The 18,091-nt window shown below is 38.5% G+C and overlaps 1 protein-coding gene across 1 annotated transcript; it reads left to right on the plus strand.

Annotated features, from left to right (window-relative positions):
• The first annotated feature begins 35 nt into the window (after positions 1-35).
• On the plus strand, positions 36-16,361 carry LOC117302622 (dynamin-like 120 kDa protein, mitochondrial). The gene is made up of 29 exons (XM_033786604.1): positions 36-223; positions 732-1,053; positions 1,374-1,572; positions 2,442-2,507; positions 3,251-3,339; positions 3,493-3,546; positions 3,856-3,960; positions 4,320-4,406; positions 4,640-4,716; positions 5,323-5,440; positions 5,986-6,060; positions 6,603-6,674; positions 7,388-7,487; positions 7,943-8,073; positions 8,524-8,596; positions 8,726-8,798; positions 9,252-9,367; positions 9,633-9,697; positions 9,825-9,901; positions 10,322-10,414; positions 10,978-11,050; positions 11,557-11,712; positions 12,074-12,182; positions 13,302-13,381; positions 13,720-13,773; positions 14,172-14,258; positions 14,517-14,633; positions 15,577-15,670; positions 16,105-16,361. Exons 1-29 carry the CDS (start codon positions 195-197, stop codon positions 16,359-16,361), a joined length of 3,048 nt encoding a protein of 1,015 aa, XP_033642495.1. The 5' UTR covers positions 36-194.
• The last annotated feature ends 1,730 nt before the right edge of the window (positions 16,362-18,091 follow it).

The following is an 18,091-nucleotide window of genomic DNA, read 5'->3' on the forward strand; positions in this document are numbered from 1 at the left end:
TACCAGGAACTTGACCATCCGGGGGTTTTGGTAATTTCCCGTCGAAAATTTCATCACCTCACCTTGAACCGTCTCCTTATTTCGGCAATTCGGTGACAAAGATTGATATGTTTAGGGCTTTTTGTTTGCCAGAGTAGTTCTGTTTAATATTGGCCTTATTTTAAGAGTGTACTTGTGCTTCAAGAGTGAGCAAGATGATAAGAGTTTTGTCGGGCAAGTTCGGGTAAGTTTTGATGGTGAATTTGTGCACATCTGAATGAGTGACAGTTTTGTGTTGGGGAGTGGGGAGTGGGGGGGGGGGGGGGGGGGGGGGGGGGGTGGTCTAAAACTTTCTAGTCTTATTAAATATAATTATATATTCAAATACTTTTGGACACACCTTTTTGTTTGTTGCTTTATTGAATATTGTGTTATCAGTGACTGTTAGTGTTGATAAAAAAACCTGTGAAAGCAGTTTTTTGTTTTTTTCTGCCCATTTCATAAAAAATACTTTACTTACGCGGGTAGGCCTACTCATAAACCAAACTATTTGTTTACTCACTGTAAATTGTAATTGACTGTACTCCATGGTACTACCATTGCAGTCTGACGCACCAATGTGGCGTGAGAGCTAGGTGATGGAACATTTTTTTTGTTCAGCGAAATCCGTCAGCAATCTGGGTGGATTTGAAACTTTTTAAAATACATTCAGATTTCTCATTTGGAATTTTATTTTTGTGTTAAATTCCCAGCCAACAATGTGGGCAGCAACTGAGACTGGCTGTTCACAAGAGGGCGCCAGATCATCATGTTACCAAGGCAACCCTGTCGAGCAGTCCAACAACAGTATCTCTCCGACTTCTACCGAGTTCAAGAAACCTCATCAATATTCAAGCTGCAAATTATTCCGGGTTCTCCAAGATGTATCTCTGCGTTCGTCCACGAGTGAATCTCAATGACTCAAACATGAGGGCGATGTCATCCATGATGCGTGTGCGATCGCTGCTGAAGGTCTTTAAGATTAGATACTTGGTGATAGGTGGCGCTGTTGCCGGAGGAGTCACCCTCAAGTCGGTGAGATTTTAAACATCAAATTATCTCTCTGAAGTTTAGTAACAGGTTTGTGTAAGCTTGCGCTAAGGGTTCATCCACCGTGCCAAAGTAGCTCTTCAAATCCAACACTTTTTACTTGCACTATCTGGGATGTTGCTGCACTTGACAGCATTTCCGGCTATTTTTACTTGGAGCAATGCGCAGCATGCAGTGCATCTTATCCTCACACATGTGAGGCTGCACTTTTCATAAATGAAGGAAGGAAGGGCAGAGAGTCTTCTGCAAGCTTTTAGAAAAAGTTACCTGCTGGATTTTTCTTTTTTTTCTTTTGTATTCAACAGACGTATAACTCCTGGATAGACAAGCTCCCTGATCTCTCATGGATGGAGAAGTACACCCCAGACAACGCCACCTTCCGTCACGCTGTTGCAGAGATGAAGAAACTCGCCGGTCACATTCATCTACCCGATAAGGGTTGGCTGAAGGGCACCATGCCCACCAAGGACACGGTCCGCTCATGGATGCCTGAAATGCCTCAAGGTGTGTGTGACGCAAAGTTTAACAGTTGCGTATGAGCTGGTTCACAGTTTAGACAAAACTGGAGACAAGTGAACGCTTTCTTCGCTTTCACATTTGGTTTGGTATTTTCTCTGCCTTCCAAGATGCATTGAAATTTTGGTATATTTAACCACAACAGTTCACTTTTCTCAGGCAAGGAATTACATGGAGGCCATTTGCCAAATAAAAATTCATAAAAAAAAATAAAATGGATAATATAGATAACCCTGGTGGAGTTCAGTTTAAAGGATTTGGGTACTTTTTAAAAATGTCCATAGATTAACATTAAACTTTCAGGGTTTGAAGATAATGATAGTGGAAAGCTTCCCTTCAAATATTACTTACTGTGGTGCTGTACTTTTTGAGAAATTAGTAAAACAATGTCATGAAAATATGTTTGTGAATGAGTAAAATAATTTTTGTCTCATGAGACGAAAATTATTTTCATGACATTGTTTTACTCGTTTCCCAAAAACTACAGCACCTCAGCACGTAATATTTTCAGGGAAGCTTTCTACCATCATTATCTTCAAACTGTGCAAGTTTAGTGTAAATTTGTGGACATTGTGTTTTTTGTCCTACACAAGTTACATAGACCCTTTAACATTCAGCGTAATCCATCCTTAATTTTTTACTAACATTTAAAAAAAAATTAATTAAACAGATATTTCAATCATGATTTGTTTAAACCATGAAATCAGATAACAAGGAAACTCAAATGATAATCTACACATATATGTCCCCCTTTTTTCTACCTTCAATTTATTTTCATCCAAATTATGACAAAACCACACCCCTTAAATTTTTGGTTTTTGTTGCGTCTTTATTTTATCCCTTCTATGTTATCGCAGATCCCATGTTTGAGTTCATGTACCAAGGGTTGCCAGAAGGCAGAGAAAATATCACAAGTTTTAAAGGTAATTTTGTGGAATTCTTTTGACGAAAACACAAATGGATGCATGACATGGGTGCAGTTTGTAGCAAATATTTGTACCCCAACCCAGGCCTTGACATAACCTAAGGCACCCACAGCAATTTTAATTGCACGGCAAAAAAACGTGTGATGCTTGATAGCAGTGCAGTGATTGAGTTCAGAGCAAGTATTTGGTGAAACCCTAACACAGGCCTCGAATTAACCTACAACACCCACAGCAATTGCTGTACTGTGCCTTTGCTGTGGTGGCACTTGCAAGTTTTCTTTAAAAATTTACATGTTCCCCAGAGGAAAATTGCTGTGCCCCTCCAAGAGGGAAATGCAAGGCTTGCAAGCCAGTAGCTGCTGAGTGTTGCAGGCCACAGCACCTTGTAAACATGGTGCTGCATAAATTTGACTCTTAACTAAACTTTTTTCTCTCCAGTTTATATTTGTTCTAAAGCCTTGAGTACCTTATTGGTAGATACTTTAGCTGTATGAAATTCCAGTATTAGTATTATTATTACACTGAGTAGACAAATTCAGTAGCATAATGTTTGTGTATTTAATAGAGAATTATTTACTTAGAAAATTGTCTTCAAATATAAGATGTGAGCATTTCTTCTTGGAGATTGCCTGGTCGCCTGTAAATTGCTTCATAGGACATGGCCCTTAACTTACTCACTTGCCTACCAAGGTCCACTTACCTACAGGTGACTTAAATCCCAGTTGTTTTCTTTGTTTTAGGAAAAAAGGGACAAGTAACGCTATCCTCTTTACAAGCTGATGTAGGGACTGAGGACAAGTCTACTGGATTACCTAAAGTTCCACTAGGAGTAAGTCTGTTTTGTTAATTCGTTAGTCACGATTACCCAGTCATGGCTCCGCACAACAGTTACGTTACAAACAATTGACAAATGTGATAACAAAAATGAGCTCTTAAAGTGGAAGAACTAACCGTTGATTTATTTTGTTGTTGAATGTTTCAGGCGTCCGATAAAGACAAGCTTGAAAAAGCAACAGAGGAGTTCCTAGAAACACAGGTAAAGTCCTGAAGATGTGATAAATTGATCATATGGGCACATTAATTTTTTACAATTTCTTTGTAAATTGCGAACCCCCCCCCCCCCCAGGTCATAACAGCACCCCAAGAGTATTCTTTCCAATTCTGAAAACTTTGTCGCCATGTGAGCTTTATTTTCTTGTTTTACAACTAATTCATTGCAGGATCTGAACCAGTCGTAAGCAACTGGTCGGCTGGAGAAACGTTTATTCTCCGTTACTAAATTGAGACACCCTTGAGTGTGATTAAGCAATGTATATGAGCTGCCTCTGCTATTATTTTTTCGTAGCTGAGGTATCAACGAGAGATTGAGCGATTGGAGAGGGACAACAGACGACTGAAGAAGTCTCTTCTACTTAGGGGAGACAAACAATCCAGGGTTCGCAAAGAGAAGGTAAACATCAACAACAATATTAAATATTAGTAATAGTACTTGATTGTATTTATATTGCACTCTCTCAAGGACAAGCGTGTTTGAGGGCGCTCCTTCATTAAAGAAAACAGCCAACATTAGTCAATTTTTAAAGACAACATATGCATGAAATAACAAGGCAGTTTAAGGTCAAAGTTCATCAGGTTTACACAATCATTGTTTTCAAACATCCCATGTTAGACTTGTGAGATCCAATTTGAACGTTTACCCATTTTTGAAAAATGAAGGCAATTTACAACAAAAATACTAATGTGAACATTTCATTTTTAACCTTTCAAATTTCATGCAGAACTTATTTGTTAAATATTTTTGTTTTGCAGATGTCGCTGATTGACATGTACTCTGAGGTTCTGGATGAGCTAGTTGGCTTCGACGACTCATACCAGATGCAAGATCATCTTCCAAGAGTAAGCGCCTTAGGAGATACACAGGGATCTCAGATTGTTATCTTTTTTATGTCTGCATGATGACAAAAGTAGCTGATATTTTCTTCACATAAAGAAATCCGCTCTTTGATCTACTTCTGAAACAGAAATAAACTGTGTCGAGGCTGACCAAGCTGCAAACAGCCAATCTCTCTCACGTCTGTGTGATGCAAGCTTCACACTTTATATTTGATTGTGACTTCTTTCTTTTTTAGGTCGTTGTTGTCGGAGACCAGAGTGCTGGAAAGACGAGCGTGCTGGAGATGATCGCTCAAGCAAGGATTTTCCCGAGGTATTCATGATCTCCCGACAAATCAGAACACAAAGTTTTTCCCGAGACAATATGGCCCCATCAGGCTGGTGTTTATATCTGGTGTCATCATGGTCATTGGCTTAAAATGGCTGAGAATATGTATATTCCCCCTGAACAGGATGGCAGTCAATTGCAGGAAACTCCCCTGCTCTCGCCGCTACCATTTGTACCCATTTTCCCCCTTTTTCATCCCCTTTTTTTGTATGCATGTTCACCCCAAACAAGGCTAAATAAAAAGCCACTATTGGTATGGGGCTACAAGAAGTGATTATTTAATGTGAAAAGAACTTCTTTTTTTTGGGGGGGGGGGGAGCTGAAGGTAGGAAATGATATTCCTTTTAAAACAGTCGAGATTGTAGGATGGAATGAAATGTGCACCAGGCAAGGAGTTCCAAAGAGATGCAGTACGTGGAATAAAGATGTTGGGTGGAGAGAAGCAATTATGAAAAAAGTGCCTTGCTCAAGGGCACTGGGCTGACCAGGCAAGGATTCAAACCCAATTCTGTGAATCAACAATTCCAACACATTTTTTCTTACCAAAGTTTACACTCCTTTTACAATTAACTTTGACATGTTCCTTTTCAGGGGGTCAGGTGAGATGATGACGAGGTCACCAGTCAAGGTCACATTGAGCGAGGGACCTCAACACGTCGCTCAGTTCAAAGACAGCAACAGGGAGTTTGACCTCTCCAAGGAGACCGAGGTAACTACATCTTGAAAATATCTTTCGTTGGAAACCAAAGTTTACCAAATCAAAAATTTCACAAAAAGTCTTTAAAGGCACTGGGAATGCTTTGTAATGACTCAAAATATATATTGGCATCTAAACTTATTTTGTTACAGAGAAATGGAGAGATGTTGATAGTATAAAACATTGTGAGAAACGGCTCCCTCTGAAGTATCAAATTTGAATACTTGAAAGACTTGAGATCTGAAAGCACACAATTTTGTGCAACAAGGGTTATTTTCTTACAATATTTTCTTTCAAATTCAATGACCAATTGAGCTCAAGTTTTCACAGGTTTTTTGTTTGTTCATATGTTGGGATACACCAAGTAGGCTTAGTGGTCTTGACAATTGCCTACCGTGTCCAGTGCCTTTAAGGAAACAAATTTTTCAGATAAATAGTTAACTTGAGGATGAAAATTTGTATTTGTTTATTTTATGTTTCTCAAAAAATGAAGTCAACAATTCAGGGGATGGATTTTGATGGCATTCTTGTTTTGTTTCCAATCTTGTGATTACCAGCTTAAGGCGTTGAGGCAGGAGATTGAATTGAGGATGAAGAACAGTGTACAACAAGGGCAGACCATCAGCACAGATGTAAGAAATAGTAAAATTTGAGTAAATAGAATTAGCTGTTGCAAAGTGCTTACCAATCAAAGGGACCAATGGTTTAGCTTCAAAAAGTAGTTAATGGCCAGGGGCTAATTTCAAAGAGCTGCTTAAGCAAAGAAATTGCTTAAGCACGAAAACAGCTTGCTTATTTTACACATGTTACTGCCCAAAATTGTATGCCATATACATTGTTTGTGACTGGTATCTAGCTGCTGTTTACTTAGCATAACAATTGAGTGGAGTCTTGGCCGGTAATCTGATTTTACTTAGCTAGGTTTTTTGCTTAGGCAACATTTTTTGCTTAAGCAGCTCTATGAAATTGCGCCTTGATGTTTTGACCCTAGCAGATTCTTTCTCGAGGGCTGTAGTGTAGTCTAGGCTTCAGCCCTTGAAAACGACTCTGCTATGGTTAGAGTGTCGGGCCATTCACTTTTGTTTGCACATTTTTTGTTTTGAGTTATGATTTTGAGTAGAGAAGACAGTGTATACTTTACTTCCTGAAACTCTGTTTGTAAACTTTCCTGTAGGTGATCTCTCTGAGTGTCCGCGGACCTGGTATACAACGGATGGTTCTAGTCGATCTACCTGGCATCATCAGTGTAAGTAAATAAATGAGACAGTCACCAGACTCCTTTGATATGATTCTCTGTTACTGTTTTTTGTTTTCGTATGTGACCAGGATGTTATTAGAGTCGATAAGAAGGGATACTGAGGAGAATAGCTTTGCCGTTCACAATTATTTATTCTGGAAAATAGGAGAGGAGAGAGTCTGTTATAATGGCGCTGTCTCTCGTGAACATAATTTGAAAGTGAGTGAAAATGTGACTATGAGGCATGTGAGGGCGCACGTGAAAACAGGTTAATGTGCATAAATAAACGATTCTAAGATGAACTGGATTGGCGGAAGGATAAAAAGTAAGGTAAGTTTACAAATGAAAGAAAATAGTACATTTAAAGGAAAAATAAGAAAACTCTGTGGGGTGTCTTTATAACTGTCAAACGTATATAAGTAACTCTCATTATTATTTGGTTATACTTGTTACCCTTACACCGATGTGTGTTAGCACTGGGTACTCAGTACTTTCCCAAATTCTGTGCAAAAAATCACAGGCATATACTCGGATCACAACGAGTAATTTACCAACCAACACTATTCAAGTCATTCGGTAAGGTCGTCCTTAATCACTGTTTTCAAATCAAATGCATTTTGCTTCCTTATAACAACTACATGGCACTGTTTGTGCCAACAGAGGGTGCTAGCACGGCTAGTTCAGTTCTGACAATTTGAATTGCTGTGATTTTTGTCTTGCAGACTGTTACTACAGGGATGGCACCCGATACTAAAGATAGCATCCAGAAACTGAGTAAAATGTACATGAACAACCCCAATGCTATCATCTTGTGTATACAAGGTAGGCACAGCCCATCAATCAAATTTTGTAAACAAAATTATGAGAGAAAACGTTACATCACCGCTTGAGGGGGGGGGGGGGTTTACACTCAACTAAATTGAGCTATCGGCCCAAATCAACTTCCACCATGGGGTGTGTTGACACCTACTCCTGGGACTGAAACAAGGTTACCCTCTTCACAGTCTGTAAGGATGTGGGTATGTGTATCATCCACTAGGAGCCTGGCTGGTAGAGCAGAATGCTCTAGGACATTGTGTTTACATGCTGAAAACTGTGCATGGTTTTTCACTATTTTCTCCTGACTTGCCTAACGGATTCAGCCCAAATTTACACAGGTTTGTTAGTTCATGTATTATGGTTGATCACAAAACATGAACACAGTCTGCAACTATTTTCTCATCTCTACCAATCATGTATGTTTCCTTAACAATTTGTTGTTTGGGTAATGTTGACAGACGGTGCGATAGACGCAGAGAGGAGCATAGTGACAGATATAGTGAGTGAGATCGACCCCCTGGGTAAGAGGACCATCTTCGTCCTGACTAAGGTGGATCTTGCAGAGAGGAACTCAACCAATCCAAGTAGGGTAAGTTTGAAGAATTTTCCTTGGATAATTCTCGGGGTTTTTCCTCCCACGTCTGAAACTGGAACTTCCTTCCTTGTCTTCACTCCGTTGGTTTCTTGGCTAGTATGGTCATTAAGTTTTCTGAGAGTTTTTGGCATCCAGAATAAATGAAATGTATGTAGAAGAGACAGTTGATCTCAATGGGAGACTTTCTGGGACGATAGAGGGCAGCAGACTTACCGGGTAAATCCATTGTTCTCAGAATTATGCGCATGTTCAGAACTACGTAAACAATGGAAATTTACCCGGTATGTCTGCTGCCGCCTAGCGTTGGAAAGTCTCCTATTGTCTCTATGGGTATTAAGTATAGCTTTATTACTCAATAGAATTGAAACGTATATTCAGACCCAAAATCAATATTATTCAATTTCTTGTTGTATATTTTTATAAAAATCCTTTTCCTCCATGCAGATCCAGCAGATTCTCGCAGGAAAGCTGTTTCCGATGAAAGCCCTTGGGTACTTCGCTGTTGTGACTGGAAAAGGTATGAATGAAGTCTTAATAAAATTTCACTCCCAAACAGTAAAAAATTTGAAAATGAAATTGTTCACAACTAGTTCTGAAATTTATTGAGTATTTTTCTTGAGTTTCTTGTTTGTTTTCTCCCGCTTAGGCAATACAACCGACAGTATATCAACTATAAAGCAATATGAGGAACATTTCTTCAGGGGCTCTGCACTCTTCAAGTAAGTAACGATAGACTCAAGGATTCAGCTTTTCTTTGCTCAATCTATGAACACTATTTAAACGTTATCCAGTCAGTTTTCATTGTGGTTTATAACCTCACTTTTTTAGTTAAATCAAAAGGTGCATCCCCTTAACGTGATCCCTTTGCTGCCGCTTCCCAGGTTGAAGCATAAACTCGGGTGTGACAGGTTAAATGGCTTCTGACTGGCACCCCTAAACAAAGATATTTACAAAATAGGGAGCCTGCCCACATTAGGGCTAGACAGCTCAGTTTGTAGAGTGCCGGCACAGTTATCTGGATGTTGCAAGTTTAACATCTGTTCTCAAAAATTTGTCTTTTTTCATCCCAAAATAAAAGAAAATTTGAAACAAAATAATCTTCAAAGTTCAGACCAAGAAGAATTAAAACTTTAATTTATTGTCGCAAACCGTTTTTTTTTCTTTCCTTGTAGGTCTGGTACCTTGAAACCAAGCCAGATGACAACACAGAATCTAAGCTTTGCGGTCTCTGACTGTTTCTGGAAAATGGTTCAAGATTCCGTCACGCAGCAAGCTGATATTTACAAAGGTATAACAGGACATTAAAAATAGACCAGAATATCTCACAGAATATATCTTTATTAGTGCAACCTTTTCCAATCTCTTCCGTGGCCTACACTGTCTATATTTTCCAGTTACTGTTTTCAGTAGGATGCAATTCGTCCGCAGAGTATATAAGCATCAACAGAAATTCTAAATCTTCAGAATCTATTCATGAAGAGTCTAGCTTTAAATTGCCGTATCTTGATTGAAAGAACATGGAGGCTCAGTAATGTTTCTTTTATATTTCTCAGCTTCTAGGTTTAATTTGGAAACGGAATGGAAGAACAACTTCTCCAGGCTACGAGAATTGGACCGGGTATGTCTGAACTCAAGTTTATAACAAATTTTTAATTTTATTTGACAAAATCAAAACTCTCCTTACAAATTATCGCATAGACTTGTATAGATTCCTAATTTACTTTTGAAATTTTTCTACTTTTTAGGATGAGTTATTTGAGAAAGCCAAAGGGGAAATTCTTGACGAGGTTTTATGTCTTAGTGAGATTCCCCCCAAGAGATGGTAAGTCACTTTCAGAGCTGTGTATTGAGGTAGTTGTGAGAACTTGCGATTTGAAGCCATTTTCTGTCCCCCCAAAAAAACACATGAGTGTGCAAAGGGTGCCAGCCTTTACTTCATAAAGGATTGTGCTGCATTTGAAAAAAAAAAATGGCAAACAGCAAACATGTGACCAAAGAAAACTGGTCCCTCCATCTCGCAACAATCTCAATACACAGTTCTGGTCATTCTCAACCGAAACCATATTGGAGATTACAGACTCAATCCTGCTCTAATCAACAAAGACAAATTGTCATCGGCTCATAAAGCTGGGCGTCGCAGGTTAAAAATCCCACTCTAGTCAATTTCTTTCTTCAACTCAAATAGAGAACATAAATTATAACAAACTCATCTATTTTTGTTTTGGGTCTTTTTTATTTCTAGGGAAGAGGCTTTATCCAGGGTGCTTTGGGAGCGGATGTCTGGCTACGTCTTTGAAAATATATTCCTTCCAGCAGCCCAGTCCCCGGATGCTGGGTAAGTGGAAAATAATCAATAATCGATAGTCAATAGCCAGTAATGTATTGGGCAATAATAGCGTGGGGAAGTGGTCTTCACTATGTAGTAATGACTAGGCTGGTGGCTAGCCGCTGTTGAAGGACCGAGCTGAAGGCACCAACTAAAAGCCATAACCACACAGTGAAGACCGGGTCATCACACTGTTATTGCCATTTATCGTTTTATATTAATTGTTTCTTGAAGAATTTTAACGTTTTTTTTGGTTCGGTATTTGTTTTGTATTTGCCATTATTGTGATGTTGTCATGCGATTTGTCCGCCCGGTTACTGTGTGATAATGTTGATAAAATATACCTATATTGACACAATTTCATGGACGCGCATTGCACTAATACACCTACCTATCCTGTCCGTCATTTCGGGAGTCAAATTGTCTACAAAGGAATTGAACCCCAAAATGGTTGAAATGGTAGTTGCACATCTTGTGGAGGTGTGTCTGCTGAGTGCAAGAAAACAATGCATATTATAGTTTGTCATCAGCTTTGAGTTTTGAAGACTTTTTGTTGTTGTTGTGACGAACAGGACTTTCAACACAACAGTCGACATCAAGCTGAGGCATTGGGCCGACCAACAACTCCCAAAGAAAAGTGTTGAGGTAAGTATTCGTGTGACATGAGGCAGTTTAAAGATGCTATGTCAGATTTTTGGCCGATTTGACCCAATATATCACGTGACCAATTCTTTTTGTGTTTTATAAGAAACGTTTTAATTTTTTTGTCATGGTTCCTGACCATTAAAAGTAAAAGTTAAACTTTTTTTTCGTTAGAGCGGATGATACTCTTCGAAACACCATTCACTCAAAAAAATCTATTTTTTAATGTTTGGGGCCAAAAATCTGACATAGCATCTTTAACCATTGATAGACCATAGCGGTCGGAAATGAATATGGCTTAAACCGAAATGCTTAGATTGATCTCAAAATGCTGTCAGTTTGAATTGCAAAGCAAATGGTGATGTCACAACACAAATGGTGATATGACAGCTTTGTATTTTGTGAAATCCATCCCTGTTTACTTACGACATTCTCAGTGAAATATTTTAGCAATTTACAGAAGGAAGGGCTAAATAACTTAAACGATTCAATTCCGATTGTTTTGTTAGGTTGCCCTGGAGACTCTCGTTGATGAGTTTTCAAAGCTGGTGGACAAGGACAGGTCAAAGAGCAACCACGACACTCTCTTTGACGACGTCAAGTCGGCCGTCAAACAAGAAGGGATCAACCGACACAAATGGCAAGAGCAGGCTGCTGATAGCTTGGTAGGTCTTAAATATCGGTTGGTCTAATTTTAGTTCCCTCAATCCATTAAAGCGAAAGTAGTAGTCCCGGCAAATTTTCTACCTTCTGCCCAGGTAGTAGTTAAAAAGCAGGACCGTTCTTTTCAGAATTCTGAAAATCTACATAAGATTTTGCTTTGTAATTCAAGGTTTTGCTTAGTAAATCAAGTTTTTGCTTAGTAAATCAAGATTTTGGTTGGTAAATTAAGATTTTGGGCATTCTTACCCACAACCTTTTCTTTCTAGAGCGGATGTCTTACTGCTAGACCACCGAGATTGCTTGGTAGCTAGTGGCAGTTTGAATCCTATGATCAATTAAATTTAATGTTTTTTTAATTTCCAGAGGGTGATGCAATTAAATGCGTTAGAGGATCGGTCTGTACATGACAAGCAACAATGGGACTCTGCCATCCACTTCATGGAAAGCGTCCTCAAGAACAGACTTCAAGAGAGTAAGTTCTACCTAGGGCTCGAAATTAACACTGGATCACACTCCCAAGGACCTCAGGCTTAAAGACCGCAGACCCCAGGCAATTGGTTTAGGCCAAATAAATACAAATACCAGTTGATCGTCTGGATGTTTCAAAAAGGGAGGATGAGGGTCGTTTTATTTATTTATTATTTTTTTTTTTTTCAAGATGACCGCTTAGTATTTCAAATCAAACAGGCCATTAATTCTTCAGTTTGAACCCACCGCAAACTTATTTTATACCTATTTGTTGCATGAGGACCTGTAATAACACTATTAACAGGGTCGGATTACACTAAAAAGATTTGTGCATTAGTGATTAGTGCATTAGCTTGTGCATTCACTAATATTGTTGTATGAAACAGACGGTTTCACGTGTTCGACAGCATCACGTTAGATTCAGGAAAAGCTCCTAGGCCAGTCCTTTTAAAAAGATGGATTAAAAAAAAATAAAAAATTTTAAACACTTTTTTTTTTTTTTTTTTAATAGTAAAAAAAAAAGATGCGGCCCCCAAAAAGGATGCAAGCGGGGACAATCAACTGGTATTTTTTTTAATTTGGCCTTAGCTCGGGCAAGCTAACTTACGACAATACAAGTCCAGTGTTTTGTAATTATAACACTTTACTGCATTTAAGATTTACATTGAGAATGACAAATATCTTTCGATTCTGTTGATTATTGAAGTATTTCCCATAAGAAAATTGAGATAAATCTTAGTGCCTGTTTCTAAAAACAGCTCGAATGTGAAACTGTGTAGAGTGTTCTTCTCATGTTGATTCTGGTCTCGTCAAAAAAGTCTCTGGTCCAGTAAAGGTTTAAGGTTTAAGGGGGTCGATTTCACAAAAAGTTAGGACTTGTCTTATCTTGAGAGGAACTTAGGATTAATCTTAAGGTCTGCATGCTACAGTGCAGTGTTTGGACTCGTCCTAAGTCCTAAGATAAGTCTTAAGTTAAGAAGAGTTTTGTGAAATCGACGGCTGCAGTCTTTCAAAAAGAGACCAATCTCATGGTGTCACTGCAAACCTATTAGGTAGTGACTAACATCCTCCTTACAAATCTTTAAATCTTATCTAATGTCACTTTTTTCTGATTTATTTCCAGCTGAGGGTCGTATCCAAGAGTTGATTGGCCCAGGATCTGCCGAGCGTTGGGTATATTGGAAATCTTTAACACCTGAACAGGTGAGTTGGCTGACTAGTAATCCATTTAACTAGTTAATATACATAGATCAACGAATGGCTGACTAGTAAACCATTCAACTAGTTAATAGACAGAGATTAACAAATGGCTGACTTGTAATCCATTCAGCTAGTTAATATACATAGATCAAAGGATGGATGACTAGTAAACCATTCAACTAGTTAATAGACAGAGATTAACAAATGGCTGACTAGTAAACCATTCAGCTATTAATAGACATCGATCAACAAACTGACTGGTATTTTCGTTAACCCTTTTGTCCTCAAGCCACTATAGCGTCATTTTACAGATTCTGTAACCTTTTTCTTTGTTTTTATAGAACAATAGGAGGCATGCAAGAGAAGAACTTGAGAAACTGTTACAAGCCTCCGATGTGAGTGTAATCTAAACAAATGTCATCGTAAAACAGTCCAGGATTTTCATAAGACTTGCCCTCATATTTCCTGGTGTACCCTCTCAAAAACAGTATTGCAATTTATTTAATAGATGTTAAATCTGTATCGGGTATAAAGAATGGAAGTTTGGGTTTAACCCTACACTGATGTGTGTTCAGCAGCACTGTATACTCAGTACTTTTCCTGAGTTCTGTAAAAAAATAATCTAATCACAAGTACCTTACTCAGGTGCGACTTGAACCCACGGCATTTGCAATTCTAGAGCAGATGTCTAACCAACTAGACCACCGAGATTGCCCGGTAGCTAGAGGCAGTTTGAATTCTATATTTTAGGAATTTATTATAAATACAATTTCAAATTGTCTATATTCTCTAGAAGCATACGCCAGTCCTGTCCAGTGATGAAGTAACGGCGGTCAAGAAGAACCTAGAAACTAGAACGGTCAACGTGGATAGTGAATTTGTGAGTATACTTTCAGAGCTTCAATAAATATCATAAAACGGAGACTTTCGAGACGCTGGCACCAGCATACATAACGGTCCTTTTTTGCGGCTCTGAGTGTGCACGCACATGCTCAGTATTGCCCCTGTAGGTCTGAGCATGCGCACTACTGGCGAGAACTGTGAAAAAGGACCGTCTCCAAAAGTCACATTTCTACAGCAACACGGGAGGGCCATCGTCTTTTCTTTACGTTTTCATTTTACCTTTGTGCCCTCTTAGATCCGAGAAACATGGCATCCTTTGTACAGGAAGTATTTTCTGCAGCGGGCCATCGGCAAGGCACAGGAATGCCGGAGGGGGTTTTTTCATTACCAGAGAGGGTTCAGTGACTCCGGGGTAAGTTACATCTCGTACTGTTTGTTTGTTTGTTTGCTTGTTTGTTTGTTTGTTTGTTTAGATGATCTTCATGTCAAGGGAACTCGGCGAACTCCCACAAGGGGATATAAACGCCAAGCTGGCAACAGCCAATCTCTCTCATACAAATATTGGTTCAATGTCCATGATCAAGAAATTGTGATTCAGTAACTAGACGACAATACTTATTCTAGTCATTGTGAAGTCAGCGGTTAGCTTGGTAGGATTTGAACCCACAACTGTCTTCAATCTTCTGTAGGAGGATGTCTTGATGTTCCCAAGTCTCACATTCAGGCTGATGACCAGGCTTTTGTCATCTCTGCCCCTTGGCCATGGAACAAACTTCCTACTCATGTTAGAAATTCAACTGGTCCCATTCCTCTTAAAGGCAGTGGACACTATTGGTAGTTACTCAAAATAAGTTTTAGCATAAAAACTTACTTGGTAATGAGTACTGGAGAGCTGTTGATAATATAAAACATTGTGAGAAATGGCTCCCTCTATTAAAGTAACGTAGTGTTCGAGATTGAAGTAATTTTCCACAAATTTTATTTTGAGACCTCAGATTTAGAATTTGAGGTCTCGAAATCAAGCATCTGAAAGCACACAACTTCGTGTGACAGGGGTGTTTTTTTCTTTCATTATTATCTCGCAAGTTCGACGACCAATTGAGCCCAAATTTTCACAGGTTTGTTATTGTATGCATAAGTTGAGATACGCCAAGTGAGAAGACTGGTCTTTGACAATTACCAAAAGTGTCCAGTGTTTTTAAAAAGGCCCTCAAGACCCTTCGTTTCTCTTTGTAAGCACTCTAGGTTTTTTTTTCTGTCTGCTTCCTATGAATTTGGGCCCAGAAAGATGTATATAACAATGGTTATAATTGTCCCTTCTAATTAACTCTTTTTCTTCTTTCTTTGTTGTACAGCTTGAGTGCAATGATATAGTGCTGTTTTGGAGGATACAGAAAATGCTCCAACTCACCAGCAATGTCCTTAGACAACAAATCATGAACACAGAAGGTTCGTTTTTAAAATTATTACAAAACAAAAAAATCTATCCGACAAAAATTGTAATCCCCTCTTTTTTACTTCAAAGTTTCACATGTTCACCCCTCCACAAAAAAAAAGGTTTGAATAAAAACCTCACGCCCAGTTTCACGTTATTCTCAAAATTTGAAAAAACTAATATTGACACATTCTGATATTGAGGTTCACATATTCACCACATTTAACGTTACAAAATTAAAAAACTTTCTCTGGACATAAATATACAAATATATTTTCCCCATGTGATTATACTCTTTGACAATGTATTCTAACAAAATGCATTCAATAGGCCTATTTGTTTTATTTAACTCACACATACATCGTAATCATTTGAAAAAAGTGTACGTCCGCAACAGACTACCCAGGTGTGCCCCTTTTCTTACAAACATTTCTTGATATAATTACAGCGAGCCGACTGGAGAAGGAAGTGAAACAAGTCTTGGAAGATTTCGGTGACGATCACGATCTTAAGACGAGACTACTGACGGGACGGAGAGTTGATCTCGCCGAGGAATTGAGTAAGTCACTTTCTTTTTTTTCCCCTCTGTGTATTTTCTTTAAGTCGGAAGTCAAATTGAGATGCACAGTTGAAACCGCTACACTTCAAACATTCATCGATATCTATCCATTCACCAAAACCAAAGCTCCTAAGTCTCTCTCATAAAGGAACTTAATAAAATTGCCATCCTCTGTAGCTACACCTTATGGAATGCTCGTCACGAACCATCTTGGGGTCTACTGACCAACCTCACATGTGACTGACTCTAGTTATCGTTCTGAAGTTGTAATTTTTGTTTTGCCCACCCTGCACCGGACCATGGTCACCTTTACTAACCATGGTACATGAACTGGGCTTTTGTGTAAAATCTTTGTTTTTTGCCTATTGATGTAGATAGATACAATGACACTTTTGTATGAGAATAAACTATAAATAAAAGTAAAATTGCGGGTACAGGCACGTAATAAATCTCTTTTGAGGGAGTGTTGGCTCTGTTTCGAACAGTAGACTCTGCTCTGTATTGATTTTTTTGAAATAGGATTATTTTAACAGTTTTGATGTACAATTTAACACGCAAAATGGCAGGAGTATAACCACTAGACCCCCGAGCTAGCCCGATGGCTAGAGGCAGTTAACATCTATAGATTAAATCATAAAGTAGGCCTATATTCATAAAGCATATCAAATCCAATGTCAATTTTTTAGGAAAAAATGCCTTGGTGCCCTTGCCCTTTAAAGCCATTATACACTTTCGGAACAGAAAAAACTCCAAGATTTACAAATAACTTACAGGGTTTACATAAGGTCATGGTGAAAGACTTCTCTTGAAATATTATTCCATGAAATGCTTTACTTTTGAGAAAACATTAAAACAATTATCAATTCTCGTTGTCGAGAATTACGGATTTATTTTAAACACATGTGATGACATGGCGAAACGTGGGGAAACAAGGGTGGGTTTTCCCGTTATTTTCTCCCGACTCCGATGACCGATTGAGCCTAAATTTTCACAGGTTTGTTATTTTATATAAAAGTTGTGATACACGAAGTGTGGGCCTTTGGACAATACTGTTTACCGAAAGGGTCCAATGGCTTTAAAAACGAAGCAAACAGGCCTGCATCACCCCACTTTAAAGTGTGCACAATTCACAACTTATGCAAAAACAACCTGAGAGGGTGAGAACAAAATCAATCAGGAATTTTGTCTACAATCTTAAAATCAATCTTGATGTTAATCTTATCTGATCAAATCACCAGACTATTAAAACCATTGTAAGCTCTAATGCCATTTGACTGTAACAGTAGCCAACCCGGCTTAATAACGTTGTCAAAAGAAAAATGGCCGACTGGGCTTAAGAGGTGTTAATCTCAATGAAGAGCCATCGGCGGGTTGATACCCCGTAACCAAATCCAACTCTGCTTGGGTTTTTGGATCCCAGATGGGGACCGATACCGGATAGTGTTTTCGGGGCATTTTCACTTTTTTTTAACGACGGATATGAAAGTGTTGGTACGTGTGGGAGTTTGCTAAGGGGGTCTTTGTACTATGAGTTAAAGGTATTATATACAGGATTGGTAGAGGTGGCCAAAATATAGTCACAGTTTTCATGTTTTGTGTGATCAACGATATACACGTACATGAAATAACAAACCATTTTGCAAATTTGGGCTGAAACAGTTGTTTGATATGAGGAAATTGTGAAAAACCATGCACAATTTTCAGTTTGTAAATATATTGTCTTGAATTTGGGTTGTTACAACCGAAATCAGCTAATTATTTTAGGTTTTCTGATACAGTTTTCATGAATATTTTAAGAAGGAAATATTTTAATATGTATCCAGGGCTGGTGCTTGTAATTTGTAGGCTGAGACCTCTAAAAATAAAATAGACGTTG

Source organism: Asterias rubens, chromosome 18 (assembly GCF_902459465.1).
Source record: "Asterias rubens chromosome 18, eAstRub1.3, whole genome shotgun sequence".
Taxonomy (NCBI): Eukaryota; Metazoa; Echinodermata; class Asteroidea; order Forcipulatida; family Asteriidae; genus Asterias; species Asterias rubens.

Coding starts and splice junctions, on each gene's coding strand:
- LOC117302622 (XM_033786604.1), top strand. CDS start 195: ATGATAAGAGTTTTGTCGGGCAAGTTCGG. Junction 1,054..1,373: donor GAGGAGTCACCCTCAAGTCG/GTGAGATTTTAA, acceptor TGTATTCAACAG/ACGTATAACTCCTGGATAGA. Junction 14,259..14,516: donor TCAACGTGGATAGTGAATTT/GTGAGTATACTT, acceptor GTGCCCTCTTAG/ATCCGAGAAACATGGCATCC.